At 35.1% G+C, this 16990-nt stretch overlaps 3 protein-coding genes across 4 annotated transcripts; 2 read left to right on the top strand and 1 right to left on the bottom strand.

Annotated features, from left to right (window-relative positions):
* Nucleotides 1-1146: 1146 nt before the first annotated feature.
* On the top strand, nt 1147-3193 carry LOC124916214 (autophagy-related protein 13b-like). The gene is made up of 4 exons (XM_047456944.1): nt 1147-1522; nt 1672-2622; nt 2719-2891; nt 2980-3193. Exons 2-4 carry the CDS (start codon nt 1693-1695, stop codon nt 3191-3193), a joined length of 1317 nt encoding a protein of 438 aa, XP_047312900.1. The 5' UTR covers nt 1147-1522; nt 1672-1692.
* A 67-nt stretch (nt 3194-3260) lies between these two features.
* LOC124916212 (protein JINGUBANG-like) lies at nt 3261-5162 on the bottom strand. Its single transcript, XM_047456943.1, has 2 exons — nt 3540-5162; nt 3261-3265 (listed from the first exon to the last, which is right to left on the bottom strand). The coding sequence occupies exons 1-2, from the start codon at nt 5032-5034 to the stop codon at nt 3261-3263; spliced, it is 1500 nt and encodes a 499-aa protein (XP_047312899.1). The 5' UTR covers nt 5035-5162.
* Nucleotides 5163-12867: 7705 nt separating this feature from the next.
* LOC124914267 (wall-associated receptor kinase-like 14) lies at nt 12868-16850 on the top strand. 2 transcript variants are annotated; one of them, XM_047454773.1, is made up of 4 exons: nt 12868-13022; nt 13414-14200; nt 15116-15190; nt 15388-16850. In XM_047454773.1, exons 2-4 carry the CDS (start codon nt 13447-13449, stop codon nt 16719-16721), a joined length of 2163 nt encoding a protein of 720 aa, XP_047310729.1. In that variant the 5' UTR covers nt 12868-13022; nt 13414-13446; the 3' UTR covers nt 16722-16850. The 2 variants fall into 2 exon arrangements, with proteins under 2 accessions (XP_047310729.1, XP_047310730.1); XM_047454774.1 differs by lacking the exon at nt 12868-13022 and adding an exon at nt 13111-13277.
* The last annotated feature ends 140 nt before the right edge of the window (nt 16851-16990 follow it).

The following is a 16990-nucleotide window of genomic DNA, read 5'->3' as shown; positions in this document are numbered from 1 at the left end:
ATAAAGTTTAATAGGGTGAGTATTATGAAAACTAAAATTAAAACAAGTCGGTTAAGGGAGATTTTACCTTGATTCGGCATTGTCCGTTAATGGCGACAATGATTTAGGGTTCGACTAATGAAGATTTTGGCCACAACGTCTATGATTTAGGAATCGACCAACAAAAACTTCCACCAACGATGATGACTATTTAAAGTTCAGTTATGGAGCACTTGGAGGTTAGAAGAAGGTAAAAATCCATAAGAACTTTAGTTAATCAAAGAGAGAAAAGTTAGAAAAAAATGGAGAGTTGTGGAGGGATGAGAGAGAAAGTAAAAATAAGTTTTGTTTAAATGGAAAAATAATTAAAGTAATGTCAATTTAATAAAATAAAAAATATATGGATATTACATGTGGCAAAAATTTTAACACCGTTTAACATTTCTGTTATTTTAAATATATTTGACACTTTTTGACAAGTTCATACATATAAATAGAATTTTGATACTTAATAAGTAAATTTGACACCTTCTTATAACTTTGTCTGTAAAATTGACATTCTTCCCCAATTTTATTTGGAAAGAGAAAGAAAGTAATGCTTATGATTAAAGATTACAAATATATTAATATATAATAATAAAAAAATTATATATTTTTTAAACAATTTTTATTATTCTTAATATATATATAATTTTTTTAAAATAAAAAAATATATATAAATAATATAATTAATAAGAGAATAAAATAATATTTTATTAATTTAAGTTATTTGAATCGATTTTAATATATTAAAAGAGTTTAAGTTTCAAGATTCTTTTCAATAAGTACAAGATTGGATTTTTATTAAAAATCATTCAGTTAAATTAACTTCTTTTTTTAAGAATCTAATATCACAAATATTTTCTTAAAAAGTAAATAAAGCCTAATTTGAATTAATTGAACTATTCAAGATCATTAACTATATAAGAAGTAGCTTAATTTTATTTTTTCCGAGAAATATTAGCTTTAAGATCTCAATTAGTTATAAAATTAAAGATTATGTATTATTTGGTGCATGGAATTATATGGAAATATAAATAATAAAAAAAAGGATATCGTACGTAGTCACTGGATCGATCTGTTGATCTTAGTCCTCTTCCTCCGCGGGCGGAAAAGAGGAAAGATAATAATCACCATCCAGTTAAACCTCTTCTTTTCCTTCTTCTATGCCGGCAGATTCATTAAACCACCACCAAATTACAATGGAGAAGAAGGGCTGCTGCTGCTGCTGCCATTGATGAATGATCGTCTCTCCCTTCTCTCCGGCGACTGTTTGCTTCTTTCTCATATAAAACGGTCCTCTGTTTCGAACTTTCATTCCTGGAAGTTGCCGCCTTTCGTCCTTTTCCCCCATCTTTTTTTTCGTACTTTTCTTTCCATCTCCTCCTTAGGGTTCTTCGTATTCAAACAATACGTTTATCATCATCATCATCTACAAACAATTTCTTCTGTGTATTATCACTTTCTGCAGCAACGGAGGAACGCTTCCACTGCATTGTGAATAGTGAGTTTTGCAACCCCAAATCTTACTTTGCTTGAGAACCCTTTTAGTAGTTTGATCATGATATGCTTGATTGTTCTGATTTTTGTATATGTAATTCAAATTAACTTACGTTTTTAGGGTGTACTTATATATGTATAATTCTGCATTAGGTACATTAAAAAAAACAGAGTATGGCTACTTCTTATCATGGTATTGGTAGCACACATTCAGAACCAGCAAAATCTGAACAGATAATCACTGAATTATTTACAAAGATTCTTCAGATAATACTGGAATCGAGGCGCCCTCAAGTCTATTCACGAAATTTTAACCGTGAACAAGCTGCTGTGATTTCATCTCCTGCATCATCATCATCTTCATCATCATGTTCAACTATTAGGTCAAGAGACAAGTGGTTTAATTTAGCTATAAGGGATTGTTCTGCAGTTCTAGAGAACATAGAATTCTGGCGTCAAACTAATTTTGACCCAATGGTGATTGATGTCATATTGATGCGAGGATCAAATGAGAAGATAATAGAAAGATGGGTCCTGCAGTATAATAGTAGTAAAGAGGATTGTTCATCATCAACATCCAAGAGATGTAGTAGTAGTAGTGGCGGTAAAAGTTTGAATGCTTTGTATAGGAAATCAATACTGCTATTGAGATCATTGTATTCTTCGGTTAGGCTATTGCCTGCTTACAGACTCTTTCGTGATCTGAATTCATCTTGTCAAATCTCTCATCGAGTGTCTACATTTGTTGAGCCATTCACACGTAATGAGGAATCAGAAAGGCAGCAATTTTTGTTCACACCATTAGAGACAATTTCAGGTAGGATTTCCCTGTCCCTTTTATATATACCATCGATTTCAGAGGCCAATTCTGATAAGTTGATGTCAAGATTACCAGTTGCACCTCAGCTTATATCACATTATATTGGTAGTCCATTGTCTAATCCACTTAATAAGAAGTTCCCTTCTTTAGTTTGTTCTCCACACCCACCACCACGTCCATTTAGCAGCAAGCACGGCTTGCCTCCTCTTTCGTCATCTAATTGCTCAAGGTCAGACAGAAAATCTCGTTTGGTTCAAAGCAGTTCTTCTACAACTGACGACAAGGTATGAACTCTGTTTCTTTTTAATTTAATTTTGTGTTTGTGTGTGTGGATGTATCTTACATGGAATGCAATTATGCAATGATGTGTCCTTTTGCAGCAGCAGCAATGCACATATGGGCAATCATCATCTACATCAGGAAGATATTCAGTTGTAAAGACTTCAGTTTTAAGTAGATTATTAGCAACATTTGAAGAAAATTTTGATGATTCTAAATTTTCCGGGGCATTCTTGGATGATGAAGATTTAACTAATGACCCTGTCTTCAACAGGTATGTTATGGGATATACATTTGATTGTGTGCAATTATAATTATAATTATGTGTTATATATATAACTAGTTATCTCAAATTTAAAAAGGAGGAAGAAAGATGCAGCTGTTGGTGCTCTTGTACAAATGCTGAACAAAGCCCCACCTCTTGGGGGGTGTTTTCTTCGAAAGACAACAGCCGATGCATTAGAAGAGCTACGCAGCTATAGTGATTTCAAACACCTTTTGCAAACCACCGGCAGTGGTCGTGGTGCTGCTGCAACCATCATAACCCCGAGCCCCCTCGAATCTGGGCTTGTGTGAATATATATTTTTTTCCTTTCTAGTCACACACTCATTCATTATTCATTAATGGTCCTCCAATAATTTGTTAACCTAGAACATAATAATTGATTTTGTATCTTATATGGAATAAGTTTATTTTATTTTAACAAGCATGCATATGATGCATGCAAGCTTTGTTTTGTTTGTCTTTTATTCATGAGATTGATGCATGATTAACAATAATGATTTCATGGAAACAAATAGCAATAATCATATACAATATATTTCTTTAAACTATTTATTAATTACAAAAAATGAATATGATAATCAAATATTTACAAAAAAAAAATTGAATTAGATTAATATATATCCCCTCCTCCACCACCTCCTCTCCTACTACCACCTTGTTTCAAAGCGCCGTGCGGCAAAGGAGAAGTCGGCGCCGTGTTAAATCCTTCAACGCTCTTTCTCGGAAGTACGTCGGCCGGCGCCGCCGCCCCCGGTCCAAGTGTGACGACATTATCCGATACCCTCCATATATTAACCGACTTATCCAAACTACCACTATACAATATCCAACCTTTTCCCCCACCTGAATCACACCCACGCCGTTCTTCCTCCACCGCCAGACATTTCACCGGCCCTTGATGCCCTGTCAGCACCGTCAAACATACATGTTCGCCGCCGATCGTCTCTCGCCTCCAAATGCAGATATTTGTATCCGCCGACCCACTGAAAACGAAATTCCCTGCCGTCGCTACGCAAAGAACAGCCAACTTATGACCCTTCAATACGCCGCCGTGCGTCGGGAATACGTCTTTCTCCCAAAAATTCACCAACCCATCTGACGATCCTGAGTAAAGAACCTTCCCCGTTGGATCAATTGTTAATGCAGTTACGGCGGATTCTTGTTTTAACAAAGTTGTGTAGAAATAATGTTTTGTACCCTTCCCTTGAAACTCCCTTCTCCATACTTTAATGCTGCCGTCTGCTGATCCGGTGAAGAGTAGGACGTTGAATCCGGCCACGACCGAATTAACTGCGTCTTCGTGAACGTTAATCGATTCAAGGCATTTCGAATCCACAATTCTCCATACCTTTACCGTTTTATCCCACGAAGCAGAATATAGAAGGGTAAGATCTTCGCTGAGACATAGAGAAGAGATGGCGTCGATATGTTTTATCCAGACAGCATTTCGATTCCTCCGAACTTCAACGTAGTTATTGGGATTCATTGAGCTTTTTAAATAAGCCTTTAAAGTGGGTAAAGTCCCAATACATTTATGAACCCTAGGATTCTTACTAGAAATCTTCCACATTCGTATCTTCCCGTCTTGATGACCGGTGAATATTCTCTCCCCGGCGATCACAATCGCCTTCACCAACCCGCTTGTCGACTTGAACCCAGTATACTCCTTCTGATTCTTCCAAACCCGGATATTCTTACTATCAGATCCGGTATATAACAGATTCCCCATTGTAGCTAGAGAATAGAGATTACCCTCTTCTCTGACAAGCGATCCGAGCAGGCCTGTGTAAGAACATTTATCATCGACTGCAGAAACGGTGTGGGCCGACCATGGAGATTTGGAGAGAGGAGACGAATGACTGGTAACGTTGGAATTGTTGTTGTTGTTGGTGGTGGTGTTGTCGTAGGCGGTTGATGAGAAGGAAGATTGAGGGGAGGAGCAATCGTAGAGATCGGAACAGGAAGAACGATTGTCGAGAGAGGTGGCGGCGAGAGAAGTGGCGCTGCTGAAACGGAAGGATTGATTGCTGTTGGTGTCAATCTGATCCATATCGTCATGGAAACGTTGATTCTGGGATCCGCCGCCGTCTGTTGTCTTGCCTGTAACTTTGCCTTTCATTAGGTTCTTCATTACGAATAATTACTTCTTTTCATGCAACAACAAAAAGACGATAATAAATTATGATGGTAAAAGTAATTCGATAACAATGGCGGATGAAGGAGGAAGGGGATGGATACGGAAGGACGCAGATTTTGAGAGAAACAATTAATGGTGGCGCGCATTTAGACAAATTCTGTGTGGGAAATCTTTTATTCTCTATCTTTTAATAATGCTATAATCATTTTTTTCATGTTTTAATTAAACAGTTTTTATAACTTTTAATATTGTTAAACTATTTAAAAATAAAAATAATTAATAATTAAACAACAACAAAACACCATCCAAACAATATATAGAGATTGAGGGAGTTTTAGCTACCTGTTCCAGAATCAAGAATATAAAATAGAACATTGTAAATAGTGGGCTATATATTATTTGTTTCAATAAGTATATAAAATTATATAATTAAGCGTTACATATACATATATTCCAAATCTGGAAGTTTCATAGAAAAAGCTTGGCCTTAACTCTAAACAAATGTGTAAAGTATTTAATAAGTTATCTTATTTTTTATTTTATTTTTATAATAGTGAGTGATTTCCTTTAGATTAAAGTGGTCACGGGAGGATTTACTTATATTAATATATAACTTTTTTTAATAACGTCCCATATGACATAATTTTATAATTTTTATGTTTTTAATTTAATTTTATAACTCCTATAAAATAGAGAAACTTAAGACTTTTATTCATAAATTTCTCAAAACAATTTCAAGTTCACACCTAATATTTTTTTAAACCCACCAACTTTAATTTCTGATTCCGTCTCTAAGAGTAGTTATTAATTTATGAATAGGGTCTAATTTTGATTTGAGTAAAAATAACAATATTTTTCAAAAGTTGATTCTTATTAACAAAACTAAAATAAATACAGTAATAATAAAAGAAAATTTATTTATTTGAGTCTCAATTAATAATTTTACTTTATAAAGAATAGGGTAACGTTTTGCCCTTTAGTATAGAAATTAATTTCAGTTACATTACATTTATTCCACAATTATGCTTATTAAGTTAGGTGTTTCATGTTTTCTTTCTTTCTTACCTTTAGATAACTGTAATTCTTTTTCATTAGAAGTAATCTGTTTTTATCTTTATCTTTGACAATAAAAAATCTCTCTTCATTTGTTTTTTCACACGTTATTGTTCATCACTTTCTTGCATTCCGCACAACAATTGGTATCAGAGCGGGTTAGATCCGATCAGATTATCACTATTTGTTTTCTGACGAGAGAATGTCTTCAATGAATCTGAAAATCGAAAAATTCACAGGGCGAAACAGTTTTGGTCTATGGAAGATCAAAATGCGAGCCTTGCTTAAACAACAAGGCGTTTGGGCACCATTGTCGAAGGAAAAGTCGAAGATAGTTGCAGGTCCTGCAAAGGAGTCTTCCTCTGGTAAAATCACTACTGAGCTTGAGGTCTTGGAAGAGAAGGCACACTCAACGATTTTACTTTGTCTGGCTGATGAAGTGATTACTGAGGTATCAGATGAAGATACCGCAATCGGTCTGTGGTCGAAGTTAGAGGCTTTGTACATGACAAAGTCACTAAAAAACAAGTTGTTATTGAAGTAACGTCTGTTCGGTCTTCGTATGTTTGAAGGTAAGTCTCTTCGTGAACATCTTGATAAGTTAAACACTATATTACTTGAATTGAGAAATATATATGTTAAGATCGAAGATGAAGATGCTGCATTAATTTTGTTGGTATCTTTACCCAACTCGTTTGAAAATTTTGTTCAATCGTTCGTTGTGGGTAAAGACTCTGTAACTCTAGAGAACTGCGCCATAAGGCGAGCGGTGAAATTGTAGACAGTCAAGCATCTGGGTTGATTGCCAGCACAGTCAACTACAAAGGGCCTGGAAAGAAGAAGGATCAAAAATACAAAGTTAAGGCCCTAGTGCTAAAGACATCTGCAATTACTGTAAAGAACCTGGTCATTGGAAAAATAATTGTCTTAAGAAAAGGGGCAAATATTCTACGGTTGCTATAGCACATAAAGACAGAGACACCGACTCGGAGGAGGACATTGCCCTTGTAGCTAACGCTTCTCTACACCCTATTGATATGTGGGTGTTGGATTCAGGGTGTTCATATCATATGAGTCCAAACAAAGATTGGTTCGATACCTATGAAGATTATGATGGTGGAAACGTTGTCATGGGAAATGATGCCATATGTAGAACGGTGGGTATTGTGACTATCAAGATTCTGACTGATGATGGTAAGATACGGACCCTAACTGGCGTTCGGCATGTTCCTCAACTGAAGAAAACCTAATATCTTTAGGTATTTTAGATGTTAAAGGTTTCAAGTTTAACGGTGAAGAAGGAACATTGTGCATTAGTAAAGGTTCAAAAATAATACTGAAAGGTATCAAACAGAATACCTTGTATATACTACAAGGTAAGACACTAACAGGTTCCGCTGCGGTCGCATCTAAATTTGTGAATCGACACCCTAATGTAACCAAGTTGTGGCATATGCGACTTGGACATATGGGGGAGAGGGGGATGCAAATTCTGTCCAAACGAGATCTTCTATCTGGCCACAAGGTTACCAATCTTGAGTTGTGTGAACACTGCATTTTCGGGAAAAAACATCGTCGTAAATTCAGTAAGGGAGTTCACAAAACTAAGGGCACCCTGGATTATATCCACTCTGATTGCTGGGGTCATGCTCAAGTTGAAGGTATAGGAGGTTATAACTATTTTGTAACATTCATAGATGATTACTCAAGGATGATCTGGTTGTATCTTCTGAGACATAAGAGTGAGGTATTTAAGACCTTCAAATATTGGAAGGCACTGGTGGAGAATCAAACTGGAAAGAAGGTTAAGAGGTTGTGAGCAGATAATGGGCTTGAATTCTGTTCATCTGACTTTAATGAGTTCTGCAGGGATATGGGGATTGCAAGACATCACACTGTCCGAGGTACACTACAGCAGAATGGTGTAGCAGAAAGGGTGAATCAAACATTGTTAGAGAGAGTTAGAAGCATGCTCTCTAATGCTGGATTGGCTAAAAAGTACTGGAACGAGGTTGTCTTAATAACTTGCTATATGATAAATCGTGCACCACACACCGAGATTGATTGCAGAATCTCTTACGAGGTATGGTCTGGTAACTTCGTTGATTATTCTCATCTGAAAGTCTTTGGGTGCACATCATACTATCATGTTAATGAAGGGAAGTTGGAACCAAGGGCAAAACATGGTATTTTCATGGGCTATGGAGATAGAGTCAAGGGATATAGAATTTGGTCATCTTCTGAAGGTAGAGTAATACTCAGCAGGGATGTCACCTTTAATGAGAAGTTTATACTTAACTACTCTATCAAGCCATCACTTTCTAGAGAAAATAATAATACTAAGAAACAGGTGGAGCTTGAGGTGGCTCCAGTTCAAGGGACAATTGACATGACACACGATACTGATAATCCACCTGAGGAAGTTTATCAATTTGAAGCACCTGAAAGTCAATCTGACATTGTAACACGACCTAAAAGGCAAATTAAAGCTCTTGACAGGTTAATTCATTCAATCGAGGGAAGAAAGATCTCAACTGGTCCTGTAAGTAGGATAATCAGTCCATGTATGAATGATACTGAAGAAATGGTAAGTTATGCACTTCAGGTAGCTGAAGATGTCATACATAACGAGTCATCTTCTTATAATGAAGCTGTTAATGGTGGTGATTCTGCGCAATGGATTGCTGGCATGTGTGAGAAAATGGAATCACTTTACAAGAATAATAAATGGGAGCTGGTTACTTTACCTAAGGGAAGAAGAGTCGTTGGGTGCAAATGGATTTTCAAAAGGAAAGATGGAACATCTAGTGCTGAAGGGACTAGATATAAAGCACGATTAGTTGCAAAGGGATTCAGTCAAAAGGAATGCGTAGACTACAACGAGATATTTTCACCTATAGTTCGACACACTTCTATTAGGGTACTACTCGCTATAGTAGCACATCAGGATCTGGAACTCGAGCAATTAGACGTGAAAATGACTTTCTTACATGGTGAGATTGAGGAGGATATACTGGTGAGTCAGCTTGAAGGATTTCTTGTTCCTGATAAGGAAATACATGTTTGTAGTCTGAAAAAGTCTTTGTATGGACTTAAATAGTCTCCTCGACAGTGGTATAAGCGGTTCGATAATTTCATGATTGAACATGGTTACAATAGGAGTGCATATGATTGTTGTGTCTATCACAACAAAATCGGTGATGGTTCTTTGATTTATTTACTCCTATATATAGACGACATGTTAATCGCAGCCAAGAAAATGTCGGAGATTCAAAAGCTGAAAGATCTTCTCAGTTCCGAGTTTGATATGAAAGATCTAGATGGAGCACGAAAAATTCTGGACATGGAAATAGTAAGAGATCGAGTTCAAAAGAAGCTATTTCTTTCATAGAAGAGTTATATTTTGAAAATGTTGTCTCGTTTTGGGATGAGTACAGCAAAAGCTCTCAATACTCCTGCAGCTGTTACTGATCATTTGTCTGCATTCGCACCCCAGTCTGAAGCTGAGAAGTTATACATGTCTAATGTACCATATGCTAGTGCGGTGGGTAGTTTAATGTATGTCATGGTATGCACTAGACCTGATATTGCGTATTCAGTTAGTGTTGTTAGTAGGTTTATGTCTCGACCTGGTAAGGAACACTGGCAAGCGGTAAAGCGAATATTTCGTTATCTGGGAGACACATCCGATGTTGGTCTCATTTATGGGAGTAATAATCAGTGTCTCGTAACTGGTTATTTGGACTCAGATTATGCTGCAGATATCGATGGTAAAAGATTAATGACTGGTTATGTTTACACCATTGGTGACTCTGTGGTTAGTTGGAAGGCAACATAACAGTCGACGGTGACGTTGTCCACTACCGAGGCTGAGTATATAGCGCTAACTGAAGCAGCCAAGGAGGGTATATGGTTGAAAGGATTAATTAGTGACATTGGTATCCATCATGATCAGGCAATTGTTTTTTGTGATAGCTTAAGTGCTATTTGTTTGACCAAAGATCAAGTGCATCATGATAGAACCAAACATATTGATGTTCGTTATCATTTTCTTCGTACTGAGAGGAGAATCAAATTGAAGAAGATCAACACACATCATAATCCTGTTGACATGTTCACGAAGTCAGTCCCACTTAGCAAATTCACTCATTGTTTGGATTTGCTAAATGTTGACAGTTGGAAGTAGCCTGATAAAGCTTTTCTTGTTGGGTGATACTAAGCAAGGTGGAGATTTGTAATATTTTGCCTTTAGTATAGGAATTAATAATTTCAGTTACATCGCATTTATTCACAGTTATGCTTATTAAGTTAGGTGTTTGTACGTTTTTTTTCTTTCTAACTTTAAATAGCTGTAATTCTTTTTCATTAGAAGTAATCTGTTTTTATCTTTATTTTTAACAATAAAAAATCTCTCTTCATCTGTTTTTTCACACTTTATTGTTCATCATTTTCTTGTATTCTACATAACAATTAGCTTTAGTAAATCCAATAATTAATGGATTCCATTCTATGGATGATGTATTTGTTTGCGTGGTATTTAGGTTCTTGCAAGGTAGACCTGACTTGTTATGTCCACGCTTCCTTCAAATATGAGGATTATTTAAAAATGCATTTTATCTTAATAAAGAATATATAAATAATGCCGTTATTTTTAATTTAAATATTTTACACTCAATCTTGAAACCTATAATCTTTTGAAGAATGAAGTGAAATTGTTAAATATAGGACAGCATACCTAGAGTTTATGTCATATTTGGTAATATTTATTTTCATTTTGTTGCTTGAGTACATCAAATTTAAACGTTATAGAGTCAAAGTTGTTGGTCGGACTAATTAAAAGAATTATAAGAATTAAAATCTAAACTAAATAATATAAAATTAATATTGAGTAATTAAATACATAATTATAAAAATAAATCAAATCTAATATTTTCTCAAATATCATAAGATATTATATACACGCCCAATTTGTACTTGGAATCAACTTTATAACTATTTATATTTATAATTTCATTTGTATCAAATTGAAATATGTCTAGTACTTTTGGTGCTAAAAGTTACTGTTTGTCATTATTTTGTTTGTAAAAGCACTACAAACTAACAAGATAATTTCAAAAGCCATACTATATACTTTTGAAAATAAAAATTGAATTATTTTAAATGATTCGGTAAAAAAATGTTGTATAAAAGAAATTGATTAGCATTTTTTTTTAAAGAAAAACATCAAATTGAGATTATGAACAATTTAATAAACTATGAATGTTCTAATATTTGAATTTGTTTAAAAAAAATGTGATAATTTTGAAATGATTGCTTCATTGTTTTGTTGTTGTGTAGTCAAATGCATAAAATGTTCAAGAAATCCCATGTGAAATGCTCCTCACAGGTCAATAATTGCGGTTATTAAACAATAAATTAAATTATCAATTATATAATTAATTAAAGTTGGTCAATAGTTTTTTTACGGCGATACATAATTTAAACATTCATGGTATTAGGGTGTGATAAAATAATATATATATATATATAATTTGTTTGTACAGTGTGTTATATGTATCGCCTAATAGAATTCTAAACTTATAGTTTGAGTTTATAAATAAAACTACCCTAGTAGTCAAATAATAAAGAATTGTAGGTAAAATGTCTTATTCTAATTTTCGCTCTTTAATTTAAGAAAAATGATAGAGAGCGCGACTTGAGACAGCGACTGGGAGCGCGATGCCTACGTAGTGTGCTTACGTGGGTTGACAGGTAGAATATTCTCTCTCCTTTTATTAATTATTTTCTCTCTCCTATTATTAATAATTAGTTACTGGAGAGAAAATAATTAATCGTGAAAATAAAAATATTAGATAAACATTTATTTATAAGTAATAAAACTAAAAAAATATTAATAAGTCAATATAAAAAAAATAATAAAAAAAAGAAAAAAGAGGCCATAAAATTTGATAAATAAATGAATTGAAAAGTATAAAATAAAATAAAAATAAAAGAGATAAATTCATAATTCAACTAATCATTGATATTAATTAGGGTTTAGGGTTTAGAATTTAGTATTTAGGTTTTAAAATTTAGGAGTTAGAGTTTAGGGTTTAAGGTTTAGGGTTTAGAATTTATTTAAATATATTATTAAAATATTTAATGTGAGAATTTGTTGTTGATTTATTTTAACCGTTAGATAATAAATATCAAATAAATAAGTAAAATAATAATCGTGAGAATATGGATAAATGAGATAAATTAATTTGTAGAGATAGAGAGAAAAATTATTTAACAAGAGGAGAGAGAAATTAATTAATAAGAAGAGAGATAAAATAATTAATAAAATGAAAATATTCTACCTGTCAACCCAACCCACGTAGCACACCACGTAGGCATCGCGCTCCCAGTCGCTGTCTCAGAGTCGCGCTCTCTATCATTCCTCTTAATTTAAATTGTTTACTTAGGTCAACGACGGTTATTCAAAATACTAAAATATTTTTTATTTTATCAATATATATAAATACCTTTTAAATTTTTTTACCATCAATAATTATTTTTTGAATAACTTTAATATTTGGAAAGAGGCCTCTTTCCAAAATTAATCAAAATTAATTAAAATCATATTTCAATAAAAAAAGTTATAATATATATAATTTTGAATGAGTATATAAAACAAAAACAAACCCTAATTAATTATTAAAAAAGAACTAGTCAAAGAAAAGGGGCAAAACAGTAATAGAAAGAATGGATAATTTTCTTCCTCTTGTTTCAGGTGTCGTCAAATTGAGGAAGCCATTAAAGATCACGTTCAAAAGCTTAAACAAATATCCACTCGTTTTTTATTCTGGCGGTATAGTGTAGACCTTTCTCTATCCATCTATTTAGATTACTTCTTCTTCTTCTCCGATTCATTTATGAAGCAATTCCCTTAAACTTCTTCTGTGTAGGTCAGTTTTTCCACCTATATTTATTTACAGCTCAACTATATTATTATTTATTATAGCATTTATTTATATACACCTTCTCTTCTTCTCTGATATGACTGATAAAGAAGAAGAAGAAGAAGGGTATTTATTGTGAAGCTTCATCATATCCTCAACGAACATCAACCCATCTCTTCAATTCCCCATTTAATATATATTCATAATTGGGTGTCTAATTAATTAAATACAGGATTTCTCCCTCTTTTGAAATTATATCTTGCTTGTTTTTCCCTCAAATGATCAACTATGTATGTATATCTATATATGCAATTCAGTTTCATCCTATTTGTAAAGTTTGTTTCTATGTTTGGGGATTCTAATTACTTCCATTTCCACTTTTGTAATTCAATTTCAGATGATGGTTCTATAGAGTTCAGTTCAGTTCAGGATGATGATGATGATCTGGGCTTATCGCGGTTTTCAACCGGTATTTAGAAATCTGATTTTGGTGGTGTCTGTCGTCTTTTACCTGTTCAAAGCTGAAGGATCAGACAGTAGTTGTAACAAGACCACTCGGACATGCGGATCGACTTCTCTTTCATACCCATTTGGATTCTCACCCAGCTGCCCGATTACTCTCAACTGCTCCGCCGACGGGTCCACTAAAATCGGGGATTTTGTAGTCCAGAACGTCACCTCCGACGGGTTCATTCTAGTCAATCTCCCTGATATATGCAACCGTTCGATCTCCGACATCGCCCCTCTTTTTGGTGCAAACTTCGCCGTCAATTATCTAAACTACTTCATCTTACAAGACTGTAAATCGAATTCCAAGAACTGCATAGAGAAAAACTTTATGTATCAACGATTCAATGTTCTTAATTGCAGCGAACAAAACGTAAACAGCAGCTGTTATTCGATAGACCAAAGACTGATGAGTAAAGATAATCTGAGTAAGACAGGGTGTAAGTTTCTTTCGAATTCGGTCGCCGTCGATTCGTCGAATCAGTCGGTTTCTTGGCAGAGTTCGCAGGTGTCATTTCGATTCCAGATGATTAAGCTTGAGTGGTGGTTACAAGGAAATTGCACCAATTGCTCGGCAAACAGTAGCTGCTCGTCTGTAAACGGGGTTGGAGTTCGGTGCCAGTGTGTGGAGGGTTTTGTCGGAGATGGGTTCGCCGGCGGCGAGGGTTGCCGGAAAGGTTAGAAAAGTAGTCTTTAATATTGCTTTGCTTTATTTGACGACAAGTTTGGAAATATCTTTAATTTGTGGTGGTGGCCTAATTGGGTTTGACCATGGGAAAGAGTGGGAAATATCCTTCCATGCTTTGCTGGTGGAACAACTGTTGACCATTCACACTATGACACGTTATACGACATTGTCTCCACCCTAAAAATAATAATGTCATTAAACCATAATTTGACTCAAATGCCACTAAATATTATTTATTATTATGTTTTTTTATTTTGGGTCATGCTAGCTATGTAGGCCTGGCCATACCAATTTTACTTCACCAAATTAAATGGCTATTTATTTACAGTTGGAGATTTTATTATTTGATTTAATGAGGGTTGGATTGGTTTGGTATTTGTCACCGTTGACTTTTTTTTTGCAATTATTTTTCCAATAGCTGGTTTCATATTTATTATTTTTTTGGAATTTTAATTCAAAATTTAATATTTTTCCAATAGCTGGTTTCATATTGATTATTTTTTTGGAATTTTAATTCAAAATTTAATATTTTTCACCTTCAACTAATTGTTTGACAAGTTTAGTTAAAAAATGGTGATCTATATTAGGGTTCGGGTAAATTAAAGTCGGTAACAGAGTAGGTTGATGCTGGTAAGAGTGTGATATAACCTCTTAATTTCTTAAATTTTTTCAATTTAATTCACCATTTATTTTTTATGAATCCGCTCATAGTCTCATAGTTTCAAAATTGAGTCTTCGTATTTATTTATCTTTTGGATTTAATAGAGTAAACAAGTTGAAGTTGGTATTTATGGCAGTTGTTCACAACCTAGTAATTAAGCTTTTGAAGTTCAAATTAAGTATCTAAAGACAAAAGGGGATTATACTAATTAACTGTTCTTTTTCTGTTTGTGTCAAATATCAGTTGCCGTTGGTTGCCATCAAAGGTTGTTTCCGGGTCGCCATTGTGGAGGATCTAAAGCCGCTATCCTTATTGGAGGTAAATAATGTTTATATATGATTTTTGTTTCTTAACGGCAAAACATGTTAGGTTACTAACAAAGTAAAAAAAAAAAAAAGCCAAAAAATCCAATATGTTATAAGTAGAACTAGTAGAATCCATATACTTTCCAAAAATTTATGAAAAATTATCGATTCATTTGTTTGAGAATGGCTTCATTTTTGTATTTTTTTCAGGGGTTGTGCTTGGAGCTTCTATAATGGCTATTATTGCATGTGTGTGTGTTATTGTTAGAAGAAGGTCCAGTTCTCTAAGGACTCGAATGAGCGCAAAGCGCCTTCTATGCGAAGCCACGGGCAGCTCCACCGTGCCACTTTATCACTACAGGGAAATCGAGAGAGCAACCAATGGTTTCTCCGAGAAACAGAGATTAGGAACCGGCGCTTATGGCACTGTTTACGCTGGTAAATTATTCAACGACGAATGGGTGGCAATCAAAAAGATCAGGCACCGAGATGCCGACGGAATTGAGCAAGTTATGAACGAAGTCAAGCTTCTATCATCAGTTAGTCACCCGAATCTTGTTCGTCTTTTGGGCTGCTGTATAGAGAACGGGGAACAGATCCTAGTTTACGAGTACATGCCAAACGGGACTCTGTCCCAACACCTCCAAAAGGAAAGAGGCCAAGGACTTCCATGGACTGTACGTCTAACTATCGCAACCGAGACGGCTAACGCGATCGCTTATCTCCACTCCTCCATGAACCCGCCTATATTCCACAGGGATATCAAATCAAGTAATATACTCTTGGATTACAACTTCAGGTCAAAGGTGGCAGATTTCGGTCTGTCTAGATTAGGTATGGAGAATGATTCACACATTTCAACCGCCCCTCAAGGGACTCCAGGTTATGTGGATCCTCAATATCACCAGAATTTCCATCTTTCAGACAAGAGCGACGTTTACAGCTTTGGTGTGGTATTACTCGAGATTATAACGTCGAAGAAGGTGGTTGATTTCACTCGTCCACACGCGGAGGTGAACTTGGCCGCACTTGCGATCGACATGATTGGAAAGGGGCGTCTAGACGAGATAGTTGACCAATCGCTGGAGCCGAACAGGGACGCCTGGACTCTAAATTCTGTTCATAAGGTGGCTGAGTTGGCATTTAGATGCCTTGCTTACCATAGGGATATGAGGCCTTTGATGACTGAAGTGGCGGAGGAGCTTGAACAGATACGGGTGAGCAGCTGGGCGACAATGGATGACGATAACAACAACAATAGTAATAATAACAACAACAATACGTTGATGGCGTCGTCCTCAATTGCTTCGACGTGTTCTTCTCCGTTTAACGGGAGCGAGAAGTCAATGAGCATGGTTAGCATGTCTATGATGAGAATGGGAGTGGCAGGCAGGAAATTAGTTGTCCCGCAAAGGACTACTGTGGATTGCTTAGCGTCTTTGAAGAAAGGAAAAGATGGTTCACCCGTTTCGGTTCAGGATCCATGGACCAGCGAACAGAGTTCCCCATCTGCAACCAGTTTATTGGGTAATGTAGCCAAGTAGGTAACATTTTTGGGTTGTCAATTGGTTCTTGTTACTTGTATGAAGAAGAAATGAACAATCAATCAATCAATCTTGTAAACTCTATTATTGTTTGCCTTGATAAGAATATATAAACATTCTATAAGCTTTTCATTTTTTATTTGTTGTTTTGGTAACAAACTTTTCATTTCATAATGTTTATACTCGTAACAAATCATCTTCTCTTATCGGACAACTCAAACGTTGTACTCACTGTTCGAGTCTTCGTAAATGCGAATGCACCAGTTTCA

Source organism: Impatiens glandulifera, chromosome 9, assembly GCF_907164915.1.
Source record: "Impatiens glandulifera chromosome 9, dImpGla2.1, whole genome shotgun sequence".
NCBI classification, from domain to species: Eukaryota; Viridiplantae; Streptophyta; class Magnoliopsida; order Ericales; family Balsaminaceae; genus Impatiens; species Impatiens glandulifera.
This window is presented reverse-complemented; position numbering and strand designations above follow the sequence as displayed.